This window comes from Sorex araneus, chromosome X (genome assembly GCF_027595985.1).
Source record: "Sorex araneus isolate mSorAra2 chromosome X, mSorAra2.pri, whole genome shotgun sequence".
NCBI lineage: Eukaryota > Metazoa > Chordata > Mammalia > Eulipotyphla > Soricidae > Sorex > Sorex araneus.
In genome coordinates, this window is record NC_073313.1 from 358,657,632 (window position 1) to 358,670,866 (window position 13,235).

Consider the following 13,235-nt stretch of genomic DNA (forward strand, 5'->3'; position numbering starts at 1 on the left):
GGAGACAGGAATAAGGAGCAGTGGAGACTAGAATGAGGGGCTTGGTGAGACTGGAACAGGCCCATGGGGAGAATGGAACAAACTGATCATCAACCAGCCTGGTGATCCTAGTTTCCTCCTTCGACTGCCAATGGCATGGGGGAGCAGCGGGAGTTCACCAAACATGGAGAGGGAGAGACAGAAGGGAGTGGGAGGGAGGGAAGGAATAAGGGAGGGAGGGATAGCAGGAGAGAGCAAGAGCAAGCGAGAGAGAGGGGGGGAGATGGGGGGGAGATAGGGGAGAGGGGGAGAGAGAGAAAGAGAAAGAGAAAGAAAGAGAAAGAGGGGAGAGCAGGAAAGGGAGAGAGAGAGGGGGGGAGAGGGAGATAGGGGAGAAGGGGAGAGTGAGAAAAAGAGAGAAAAAGAGAGGGAGGGAGGGAGGGAGGGAGGGAGGGAGGGAGGGAGGAAAGGAGGGAGGGAGGGAGGGAGGGAGGGAGGGAGGGAGGGAGGGAGGGAAAGAGCGTCGTCCAGGCTTTCCCTAGCCACCCCAGAGATTACACACACAAGAATAATTCCTGAGTGCAGAGCCAACACGGGCAGCAAGAGAGAGAGAGAGAGAGAGAGAGAGAGAGAGAGAGAGAGAGAATCAGAGAGGGAGAGAGGGAGAATCAGAGATCAGAGAGGGAGAGAGAAAGAACCAGAGAGATCTCATTCTTCCAAATTAAGCAACACTAACTTTTTTTAAAGCGGATAGAGAAGACTCAACTACAAAAAGGAAAGAAATTAAGAGTATCCTACCTATTGGAGGTGCTTGATACCGATCCACTGTTTTTCTCTGTCTCAAATTATATGGTCTATCATTTTCTTCTCCTTCTGCCTCTTCAACTTCTATGTCTCCATCTTCTTCTTGAGATTCTAGTTTCCCATACACAAAAGAAATTTGAAAAAGCACTGTTTTAATACACAAGAACTAGTAGACTCTTACACATTCTGCACTAGTGGTATAAAAGAGTGTTGGCATTTTATGAAAAAGTGAAAATAAATATAATTAAAAATCAACCTTAACAATAGAAAATGCACTTCCTATATATATAAAAAAAAGTCTCTACAATATTGATGTGAGTATGTCTTTTACCCCTTTTACTCTTCAAACAAAGCAATTTTACAGCAGGGAATTTCATTAAATACCTAATTAAATACAATAAGGTCGGTTTCCAAATACCACTCACTTAAAAGCACTAAAAAATATAAAATTCTTACAAGATAGTTATAACTGCTACAGACATCAGGTATGGCCAAAAATAAAATAAATGATGAGTAATAAATAAGTTTGATAAAAATTTATAGGCTTGGGCCTGGAAAGAGGCAAATGACTAGCACTCCTGCCAAAAGTGTGAGAGAAGCAGGGTTCATTTAATGAACAGGCAAAATTCACATTATAAATCTATCTCTGACTCTGTCCTCTAGTCTCTTCCAACCTCTCTCTGTCTCTGTGTCTTCTCTTTTGCTTCTATGTTTTCTCTTGCTTCTTTGTCTTCTCTCCACTTGTCTCTTCTCCTTCTTTCTCTCTTGCCTGTCTCTTCTTACTTCTGTCTTACCTCTGCCCCTTCTCCCCTTACAGTCTTAGTTTATATAGCAATTACATAGGGTGGTGACAAAAAGGTGGGTTGAACATTAACAAATCAACAAAGAGGGTAAAGACCACTCTTCCAGGAGATTAACAAAATCTCATCTAAGGAAATTACTCCAGATTACTAGATCTGCTCAAGGGTGGGATCCAAACAAGGGTGTGTCACTTTCTTCCTTCCTCAGCTAGTAATTCACTTAAATAGTTATAGTAAATTTACTTCTAATATTTCTAGCAATGTCATTCCGTATGGGCACAGTAAGAGATATATCAAACTTAAAGTTCGGTTCTTCCCGAAGACATCTCATTATATTTTCCAGACCACAGTCCTCAGGCCAGATTAGTCTTCCTAACCCCGTCATGGTCCTAGTCTTGTCGTTACTTTTGGATCATGACTGCATTTGTCTATGACCATATTCTCAAGTTATAGTTGAGTATTGTGGCGCTTTGGCCTAGCCCATTTCGATGCCAGGGTAGCTCACAGCTTCCCTGGTCCATTCTGTCCCTAGTCGGGACTCTGCTTTTGGGGTCCTAGGAACTAAGGGCAACTGAGTTGAGAAAGCAGATGCCCAGGAGTAAATATTATTGGAGTCAATCAGCTCCCAAATTACAAAGCATAATATTAACTGTCTTCCTGTGTCCATACAGAAAGGACATTGCTTTAAGGTAAACTAAGTTCTCTGCGGCAAGGCTGAAAGGACAAACCCAATGTTATCCTACAACTGTGGTTCTAGTGCAACATTTCCTCACTAACAGTACCTTTACCAGAAGTATCAAATCCTCAAAACCTAAGGATAGAAGCTTGCTCTCCAAGCCCAGGTTCTCCCTTGCTTGTTTCTGTTTCTTTGCTTGCTTGCTTTTTTGACTCTGGAGAAATTCCACAATCTCTCCTCAACAAATGTTCCCGCTTTCTCTCCTCACTTCTTCCTACACAACGTTCAATAGAAAATGCCTTGCTTCACTATTTCCAAATTAAAAAAAAAAAAAAAGTTGGGGCTAAATAACTTGGGGCTAGGGAGATAGGACAGCGGGTAGGGTTTCTGCCTTGCACATCGACCCAGGTTCGATTCCAGGCACCTTCATATAGTTCTCCAAGCCCCACCAGGAGTGATCCGTTGACCAAGAGCCAAGAGTAAACCCTGAGCACCACTGGATGTGGCAAAAAATAAAAACAAGCAAAAGTAACCTGCTAGTATGTTAACACAATTTGAGAAAGAGACTCACACTTCTCCATAAGCAATATAAGTAGAAATAAATAAGAGATTTCCTGGTAAAATACAACTACCCTGCATTTGAAATACAACCAATCTTCCAAAAATCCATATCATAAGTATTAACAACTATATAATAGAATTTGATAGATATATCAGTTTATAATCTTTCAAGCGAAAGTATTTCCAGCTCCGGCACTATAAATTCAGTATTCATTAGTTCAGAACCAAGACAGGCCTCCACAAAGGTCCCATTGGTACAAGGTTCCACTAGTATTAAGAATCTGTTTCTAAGCATCACCATTTACAGCAGTTAGGGCATTTGCCTGGTACACAGCCAAACCAAGTTTGATCCCCAGCATCCTACATCCTTGATTCCCTAATCCCTGAACACAGAGCCAAGACTGAGTGCTGAGTACCACCAGGAATGCCCATAAACAAAATCTGTCCATAACTATATTTAGGGCCCCAATAATCTTGAGATTGAAAAGCTATGGAAAGAAAGTAATTATGGATAGAGGCATCCATTTATAAAGGATTGAGAAGGACAACAGGCTAAGCACATACTTTGTGCACAGGAAGCCTGAGTCTGAATCCCAGCAATAACCTCCAATCACCTCCAGAAGTGACCCCTAAGCACAGAACCAAGCACTGCCAATGAGCACTGCTGGGTATAGCACAGAACCATAAAAACATTTTAAAATCATACTTTAGGTACCTAAATAGTTGTCCCCTAAGAATTAAACCAGCTTAACAGGTCAGGCATATAGCTCAACAAGAGAGCACATGCCTGAGACACTGGGTTCAATCCCCCGCACCACACACACCAAATAAAAAAAGGTGCTTTACAAACCTTCCTCTTCGCCTTCAGTAGAAACTTCATGATGATTCTGTATACCGTAACTATTTCTTCTCAATGACTTTCTTCTCCTTTTTACTCTTGAATACATATCCATGTTTTCCTTTTAAAGAAATAAATCTGTCAAATACTAGTATAGAATTCACTCCTCGCAATAAGTATCATTAATCTAAGGTACTATATCCACTCATTGAAACTTACTGAGGGCTGGGGCAGGACTGATAGTGGGTGGGATGTTTGCCTTGCACATGGCCCACATGGGTTCGATACCTGGAATTCCATATGGTTTGCAACAGTCATCAGGAATGATTCCTGAGCACAAAACTGGAATAACCCCTGAACATCACCAGGTTTAGACAAATAGCCAAAAAACAAAGCAAAACTTGTTGATGTCTGAGGAGATACAGCTTCAGGAGATGGCAAGCACCTGAGGGTAGGGGTCAGGAACACAGGGTGATGAGACCAAAGAGAAAGGAGAGTTCAAGTGTATGTCTTGTGTGCCTGAGTGATACTACAGCAGGTACGGTGCTTGCCTTGCACTCAGCTAACCTACATTTCCATATGTTCTTACATCCCAAGGATCCTCTCCAGGAGTGATCCTTGAATTCAGAGACAGGAGTAAGCCCTAAGCACTATTGGGTGTGGCCCCAAAACAAATACACACCCCCAAAAAAGAAAAAAAGAGTATGCTTTGCATGAAGTCAATCCTGGTTTAATCCCCAGCACCAGATGGTCCCCAAGCATTGCAGGTGTAGCCCTAGAGGTACCCCCAAATACTGCAGGACGTAGCCTTCAGAATCCCCAAACACCACCACAGTGGGCCCAGGTAAACTTTGGCACTGATAGGCCTAAGTAACACCACATCCTCAAGCCCTCAAATTGAATCACAAGTCCAGCTGGCCAAGAACTATCAAAAGGGGTCCCCAGGTTGCAACCTCCCCCACAAAAAAGGGGGAATAAGAACGATCTGCTTCACATGTATAGATTAGACCAATAGTCAAAGAACTGGAACACATGCCATGCATGCATGAGACCCTGGATTTCACCCCTGGCATCCCATGGCTCCTGTGCACCAAAAGGGAGCCCATGCCCAAGAAAGTATTATGTTTACAATGAAACAATGATGTGTGATTAGATAAAGTCAAGAACAGATGATTATAATCAAAATGCATTTAATTAATACAGTATACATTAAAAGAAAAACCTCTAAAAGTTCAGATCAAAAAAAGTAATGAGGGGCTGGAGCGATAGTACAGCGGGTAGGGCATTTGCCTTGCATGTAGCCAACCCAGGTTCGATTCCCAGCATCCCATATGGTCCCCCGAGCACTGCCACGAGTGATTCCTAAGTGCAGAGCCAGGAGTCATCTCTGAGCATCGCCGGGTGTGACCCAAAAAGCCAAAAAAAAAAAAAAAAGTAATGAAATTAGGACCTAGAGAGATAATATAGCAGGTAGGGTCCTGTCTTGCACACAGCTGACCTGGGTTCAATCCCTGACATCCCATACAGTCCCATGAGCACTTCCAGGAGTAATTTCTGAGTGCAGAGCCAGGAGTAACCTCTGAACATCAACAGATGTGAACCCCTCTCCCAAGTTGTATGAAAAGATGATACTTCTGGTGATGATGGTCTTTTTGGAAAAGTGTGTCAAGTAGCATATGGATAAAAGAGTGAAAGCAATAAAATCCCCAGCTAATTCAAGATCAAGATACATATTAGTGTTCATGCATCACATGTATCCCCCCAAAGAAAAGAAGAAACAAGGGTCAAAGAGATAGTACAGGGGTAACGCAGCTGATCCCATTTCAAATTCTTGGCACTGAATATGGTCTCCCGAACACCACAAGGAGTAAACTCTGGTGTGGCCAGGTGTTGCCCAAAAACAGTAAGGGAGGGAATAAGGGAGGAGGGAACGAGGGAGGGTGAGCTGGGGAGGTTGGGCCTGCCTTACATGCATGAAGCCCTTGGTATAGCAGAAAAAAGAAAATTTCAAACTGAATTAGAAGTAAGAGAAGAACAATTAAAATAACGCTTATTCTATTTGGCTTCCTCAGTCAAGCTTAAAAGCATCTGCAGGTGCCGAGGAGACATCCCAAAGGGCTGGAGCATATGCTCAGCATATACGCAAGGAGCCCAGGTTCAATCACTGGTGCAAGAGTGACTCCCAGCACTAAGCCAGGTGCAGTCCCTGAGCACTGCTAGGTGTGGTCCCAAAACAAAGAATATTTTTGTAAAGACTGTTAACAGTTAAAATGCTCACAAATTCTGTATCTGTCCACATTCGAAGTCTTTCTACTTCTCCTGACCGACGATTCCGTCTGATATTGATGTTATCCATCTCCTGGAGGACAGCTTCGGCAGTACTACAATCATAAAATACAACCAGGATCAGCCAATCAGCATAGGACATACAATGATTAGGCCACATTATAAAAGAGTTTATACAAAAGCATTATAAATTATCTGATATATATAACTGTACAGTATTCCAACTAACTTTCTTATCCAGCATCCATCAGAAAACAATACCAAATGGATTCAAAATATCTTCTACATTGGTGTATTTATTGAAACTTTGTAAGGCTCCAGATATTAAATCCACAATGCCACTACAAATAATTAACTACCGAATCCAAGGAAAAAAATGTAACCTTTTCATTAAAGCTGGAATTACAGGACTGGAGCATATAGTACAGTGAGTAGGGTGTTTGTGTTGCACATGGAGGACCAGAGTTCAACTCCCCAGCATCCCATATGGTCCCCAAACACTGCCAGGAGTGATTCCTTAGTGAAGAGCCAGGAGTGAGCCCTGAGCATCAACGAGTTTGGCCCAAAAAGAAACCAAAAAGAAAATAAAGATAAAATTACAAACTGCAAAAATTCTTAAATTGTAAGTACAAGGGCCAATTTTAGGTTATTTGAAGAGATAGTATTTTAGAACTTATAAAACACTGACATCTATAAAATAGCCCATTTTATCTTTTGAATACATTTTAGTAGTTTAGAAATACTCAAATTTGACATTATCATCATAGAGTAGTTCCTCTCCTATCAAATAAGAATTATACTGAACTCTATTCTTTAGTTACTTCAAGGATTAAGTAGGCTGATTTCTTATCTGAGAATAAAGTTGTTTTTTTTTTTTTGTTTTTTTTTTTGGTTTTTGGGTCACACCCGGCGATGCACAGGGGTTACTCCTGGCTCTTCACTCAGGAATTACCCCTGGCGGTGCTCAGGGGACCATATAGGATGCTGGGATTAGAACCCGGTCGGCCGCGTGCAAGGCAAACGCCCTACCCACTGTGCTATCGCTCCAGCCCGGAATAAAGTTTCTTTAGATACAGCTGCTAAATAATCCCTTAGCCTCTCATTAACTAAATCCCATATATCAAGTTTTAAATGACAATTAATTCAAAGTCTTGACTAAGAAAACTATACTTACTATGAACCAACAATGTTAGATTGCTTGGAATTTTTCAAAAACACAAATGTTAAGAAAATACAAATGTTAAATAGTAAAGAACCACAGTAGTGAAGAGAATTAAATTACTTCTTATATTATAATACAGAACAGGTTTAAGGAGTCAGAGCAATAATACTACAGGTAGGGCATTTGCCTTGCACTCCTCAGACCCAGATTCAATCCCCCATACTCCATGAAGAATGATCCTTTAGTACAGAACCAGGAGCAAACCCTGAGCACTGCTGAGTGTGGCCCAAACAAAACAAGAATTTTAATAAAATAACTTTAAAAGAACGTCAATATTTAATTACATAATTTGTTTTGAATCTAGTAATTTGAAGAAAAACTGACACTAAATAAAGACATTATTGCTCCGTCAGTACTTAAGTTACACTTTTTAATATGTAACTGGCTCAGGGCAGGAGAGATAGTATAGCGGGTAGGCCTTGAATGTAGCCTCAACTCGGGTTCAATCCCCAGCACCCCATATGGCCCCCAACAGTACCACTAGGAGTGAATCCTCAGCATCACCAGGTCCACCCCGTCCCAAAACACACACACACACACACACACACACACACACACACACACACTGTAAATTGGCTTGAAGCAAGAGAGATCATACAGCAGGTAGGGCACTTGCCTTGCACATACCACCCTGGATTCAATCCCCGGCATTCCATATTGTTTCCCAAGCACTGTCAGGAGTAATTCCTGAGTGCAGAACAAGGAGTAATAAAAAAAAAGTAACAGCTTGAAGATCAAATAATTAAATGAAATTACTTATGGCATACCTAAAAAAATTAAAATTAAAAAAAAGGATGGCATACCTATTTACTAGCTGATCAAATAATAAACTCTGGTTCACACTTTCAAATCTGTTTTTCCTAGAACGACAACTTTTTCTGACTTCCATGTCACCATTTATACAAGAGAGGTCCCCATCTCCCTTCTTTTCCCCTCGAAGGGGATGGCTTCGAAGTGCTACAAGAAAAGAAATATTTCCATTTAAAGTACATAGTTCAGGAAGAAAGAAAAATAAACTTTAAAAAGTACTTTTGAAAAGCTGACTCAATGCTTTCAACAGCCAATAATATAAGCTTTTTGAAAAGTCATATAATTTTTTTGTTGTACTAATTTTCTGCACTTTATAATTACATTTGTTTTTATTATGACTGTAATCCAGTCATTTCTGATTATATACTGATTGTATTAGTAAATCACTATTTTACCCCACTCTAACAACATTGTAAGAATTTCAATATTAACCAGTTTCATAATAGAATACTCACATAAGCTACTATGTCCGTTTGGTAATGTAGCACCAGGCTGAGAAGTTAACCTAGAACACAATTATATTTAATATGCAAACACATCAACATTTATTTAAAGAAGCAAGAAATGTAATATTATTGAATTATTTTAATCTTTAAACTGTCAGAATTCTAATACTTTTTAAGAATATAACGTTTTTCACTAATATTGAAAAATTTCAATTAATAAAACATACTAGTTAATTAAGAGTGATTTAATTATGCAAGAAAAGCTTTAATAACAGGTTTTAAACTAAAATGTTTCAAATTTTTCATTTAATCTCTATTAAAAAAATCTAATTAAAGGCTTAACATTTACCATAAAGTTAACTGATACCACAACCAGCAAAGATCACAAATATTTACTATAATTTTGATTTAAAATAAAATTCTAATAATAAATTAAGATAATTAAGAAAAGTATTTAAAAAACCAGTGCCACTGAGTAATTCTTTTAAAATATTATATTTATACTCTAAATTGACAAACTAATAAAAACTTAGCTAGTACCTCAAAACAATAATTCCCTCTTTGGGGTACAGGAAGAAAACTTTAAATTACTTAGCAGATAACATAGTCATGAAAATATAAAGATTAAAAAAAGAAATCAGGGGCTGAAGCGACAGCACAGTGGGTAGGGCAGTTGCCTTGCACATGGCCAATCCAGGTTCAATTCCCAGCATCCCATATGGTTCCCCAAGCACCGCCAGGAATGATTCCTGAGTGCATGAGCCAGGAGTAATCCCTGTGCATGTCAGGTGTGACACAAAAAGAAAAAAGAAAAACAAAAAACACTACAGGCTGAAGCAATAGTACAGTGGGTAATATAGTACAGCACTTGCACGCAACAGACCCAGGTTTGATCCTCAAAACCACAAATGTTCCTCAAGACCATTCAGGCGTGATCCCTCAGTGTAGAGCCAGGAGTAAGCCCTGAGCACCACTGCCTGTTGCCCAAAAACCAGAAAGAAAAAAAAGTAGGGCCACGAAGATAGTTAAAAGAGTTGGAAGACTGGCTTTCAAGTATGAGACCCTATCAATGGTCCTCCAAATACTATGTGGTGTGTTATCCATGAGGATAAGATCAGAAACTGCCCCCAGTCTATCACCACCAAGATGTGACCCCAAAACAAAACAGAGCCAGAATGGTAGTACGGCCAGTAGGGCATTTGCCTTGCATGCAGCCAAACAGGGTTTCTGGAACCCATATTGTCCCCAAAGCACCACCAGGAGTAATATCTGGGAACAGAGCCAGGAGTAAGCCCTGAGGCATCACTGGGTGTGCCCCTCCCAACCCCCCAAAAATGAGATTTTTTTTTAACCTAAATTGTTATGTAATTAATATAATCACTTAGATTTTTCTTAAACATTCAACAATTTTATTATTTTCAATATTAAAAAACTAACCCAAGGAGGAAATTTAGAAAACAGTAAATACGGGACTAAACAGTTAGTATGTCAGGTAAGGTGCTTGCCTCATGCAGCTGACCCAGGTTCAATCCCCAGCACCCGATATGGTCCCCTGACCCTGCAAGGAGTAATCTCTGAGCACAGAGCCAGGAGAAAAGCACAGCCAGGTGTGGCCCAAAAAACACAAAAAAAGACAAACAAAAAAGAAAATATTGAGTGTGTATGATTATTTTCTGTTCTGTTATAGTATGCAGAAATCATTTAACTGAAATACTGCAGCTTTTTTATCACGCCAGCACTCTGCATACTAACTTATGAATAGTAAAAGTTTAAAATGTCTATTTAAGGAAACAGGGATTTGGCCCAAGTGTCTGACCCCAGCAACACATGTCTGGCAGACCACTGGGTATGACTGTAAATGGCCTCTGAGCACAATCAGGAACAGACCCCAACTAAAACTTTAAAAAAAAAAAAAAGAGAGAGGTACATCTAGGACTGAGGATGTAGCTGAGTGACAGAGTACTTGCTGACATGTGTGTAGTATTTAAGAAAAGTATTTAAGGGGGCTGGAGAGATAGCACAGCGGGTAGGGCGTTTGCCTTGCACGCGGCTGACCCAGGTTCAAATCCCAGCATCCCATATGGTCCCCTGAGCACGGCCAGGGGTAATTCCTGAGTGCAGAGCCAGGAGTAACCCCTGTGCATCACCAGGTGTGACCCAAAAAGAAAAAAAAAAAAGTATTTAAAAAACTGGATTCCACTCCTGGCACTGCAAAATAAATAAAATAATATAAAGCGGTACCTGTTCTGGGACATATTATATTAACTACAAACTCCTAAGGAACTAGATTAAATGTACATGTATGGTTTACACTGCAACCCTTTGAAACCCAAGGATATTTTACCTGGAAATAAAAGTAGCCAGAATTTACCTACATGCATACAATCAAAATGTTTTAAAATGATTCAAAGAGTGAAGAAACCAAAGGAAACCAAAGGAGCTTCCCTTTCACTTTTGTCATCAGAACATCAGAACTACTTTGAGAAAAAAGTGAAAGATTCTGAGTTCAAAATTTAAAAGTTTTTTTTTTTTTTCCTTTCTCTCTCTCTCACATTTTGGTGAGGGATCTTTGGGCCACATTGGCAGATGCTCAGGAAGGGTGAGAGACATCTGCTCCTGACTAGGAGCTCAGAGGACTATGTGGCATCATCATGGGTAGAACCAGGGCTCCTTCACGCAAAGCATGTGTCTTTCAATGACATAGCCCTCTAAGCCACTCTCTGGCCCTAAAAAATTTTTCTTAAGTGTGTGATTACTGCATTAGGTTACTGCCATTTGACAAGCAAAACCAAGTTTTCCTGATAGAAAGCAAACATGAAAATGTTTGGTTAGAAATTTAAACTTTGTGGGGCCAGAGAGATAGTGCAGTGGTTAAGGCACTTGCCTTGCACGCAGCCAACCTGGGTTCCATCCCTGGCATCCCCTGAGCCAGGAAATTCCTGAGTGAAGAGCCAGGAGTAACCCCTGTACATCACCAGGTATGGCCCCAAACCAACAACAAAAACAAAAGAAATTTAAACTTTGTTATATTTTAACAATTCAAGTGGAATATTTAACAATTTAAGAAAAGCTGATTTCATTTATTTTCCAATAAAAGTAAAATTGTAACCATGTTATTAAAATGTTCAGGATTATAAATCTTATTCATATTCAAGGTGTGCTAACCCGTATTACTTTAGGAATAGTAGTTTTGTTTCATACTTTTTATAAAACAAATGTTTAATAGAGCCGGAGCAATAGTACAGCAGATAGGGAGCTTCCTTGCATTTGGCCAGCCCAGGTTCAATCCCAGGCAACCCAGATGGTCCTCAGAGCTCCATCAGGAATAGTTCCTGAGTGCAGAGCCAGGAGTAAGCCCTGAGTACCACCAGGTGTGGCCCCCAAACAAAACAAAACAAAAAATGTTCAATAGTAAGTATATTCAGAGAAAATTTAATGTCATGCAAAATTTTTAAGTTTTACACATTTGTACATTTACAAAATTTCTATACACTAGTAGCAAGAATATCAATGTTAATATCAATCCCAAATCATACCAAATAACTCATGAAAAAACCCAACAATGAATTTTCACTGCTCACCTGGCCTGTCCAGTTGATATGTTCCATTCCTCTCGCTGACCTGTACTTCGTGATTTTGATTTGTCTTTGCAAACAGAATCAGGTTGTTTCAAAGTGCGTTTGGCTGGTGGAGACACGTGGCTATCACTTAAACTACCATCAATTTCAGCCTTCTGAAAGATAAAATTTAAATGTCTGTGATTATTACTAAAACATAATGAATGCATCAAAATGAGGGACAGTGTATATTAATAAATTGCTTGTCACACCACTCAAAAAGTAAGCAGCGCAGCAATGCACTTAGCAGTGGTACATGGATGTGCATTTGTCTCCTTATGCACTGAAAGCTTCCAACCTAGAATTCTCAGCATACACACAGTCAAAATGTGTAAACAAACTCAGGACTGGAGAGACAGTACAACTGATAGGATGCTTGTCTTGCACACAGCCAACCTGAGTTTGATTCCAAGCACTCCATATGGTCCTCTAATCCCCACCAGAATTGAACACTGAGCACAGAACCAAAGGTAAGCCCTGAGTACTCTAGGTGTGACCCAAAATTGAAAAATAAAAACAATAATAATTATTATATTATAAAGATTGACCTGCACCTTTCTACGATGAGTAGAAGCCCACTAGAAATATTAAGTTCCTCTTCTTGAAACTATTACTAAGCATGGGGGTAATTAAGATATAGGACCTATTTTCACATAAACCAGTGGTCAAAACCTTCAAAAAGATGGGAGTATTAGGGCCAGAGCAAAAATACAGCATATAGGGTGCTTGTTTTGCACGTGGCTGACTGAGGTTCAGTACCCAGCACTTCCTGAGCACCTCCAAGAGTGACCCTGAGTGCAGCGCCAAGAGTAAGCCCTGAGTACCACCAAATGTGACCCAAAAAATATTTTTTTAATTATATATCAGAACCAGTGGTATGAGAAAAGTTCTTAATAAAACTAGTGATAGTGGCTCAGAATCTTTGGACATAAAAAATTGAACTTTAAGTCCATACTTCATTATACTGTAGCAAATTTTCAAGTGTAATATTTTAACTATAAACTATAATACATAAATCAATAACAACTAATGTGCTAACTTTTCCTGCAGACCAGAAAAATACTATTAAAATATTAAAATGTCATAAAGAAATTATGTGTATCAATTTTAAGTTTGTTTGGTTTTGTTGTTGTTTTTTTTTTTTTTTGCTTTTTGGGTCACACCTGGCTCTGCACTGGGGTTATTCCTGGCTCTGC

General features: G+C 39.7%; 1 protein-coding gene across 3 annotated transcripts in view; it reads right to left on the reverse strand.

Moving 5' to 3' along the window:
- The window catches only part of ATAD2B (ATPase family AAA domain containing 2B), a 141,911-nt gene that overhangs the window by 108,797 nt on the left and 19,879 nt on the right, over positions 1–13,235 (reverse strand). For all 3 annotated transcript variants that reach the window (XM_055121610.1, XM_055121609.1, XM_055121611.1), the window contains exons 2-7: positions 12,004–12,155; positions 8,432–8,481; positions 7,970–8,123; positions 5,937–6,039; positions 3,671–3,779; positions 778–894 (exon numbers count right to left, since the gene is read on the reverse strand). In XM_055121610.1, coding sequence (XP_054977585.1) covers positions 778–894; positions 3,671–3,779; positions 5,937–6,039; positions 7,970–8,123; positions 8,432–8,481; positions 12,004–12,155 — 685 coding nt within the window. The remainder of the gene's footprint in view (positions 1–777; positions 895–3,670; positions 3,780–5,936; positions 6,040–7,969; positions 8,124–8,431; positions 8,482–12,003; positions 12,156–13,235) is intronic.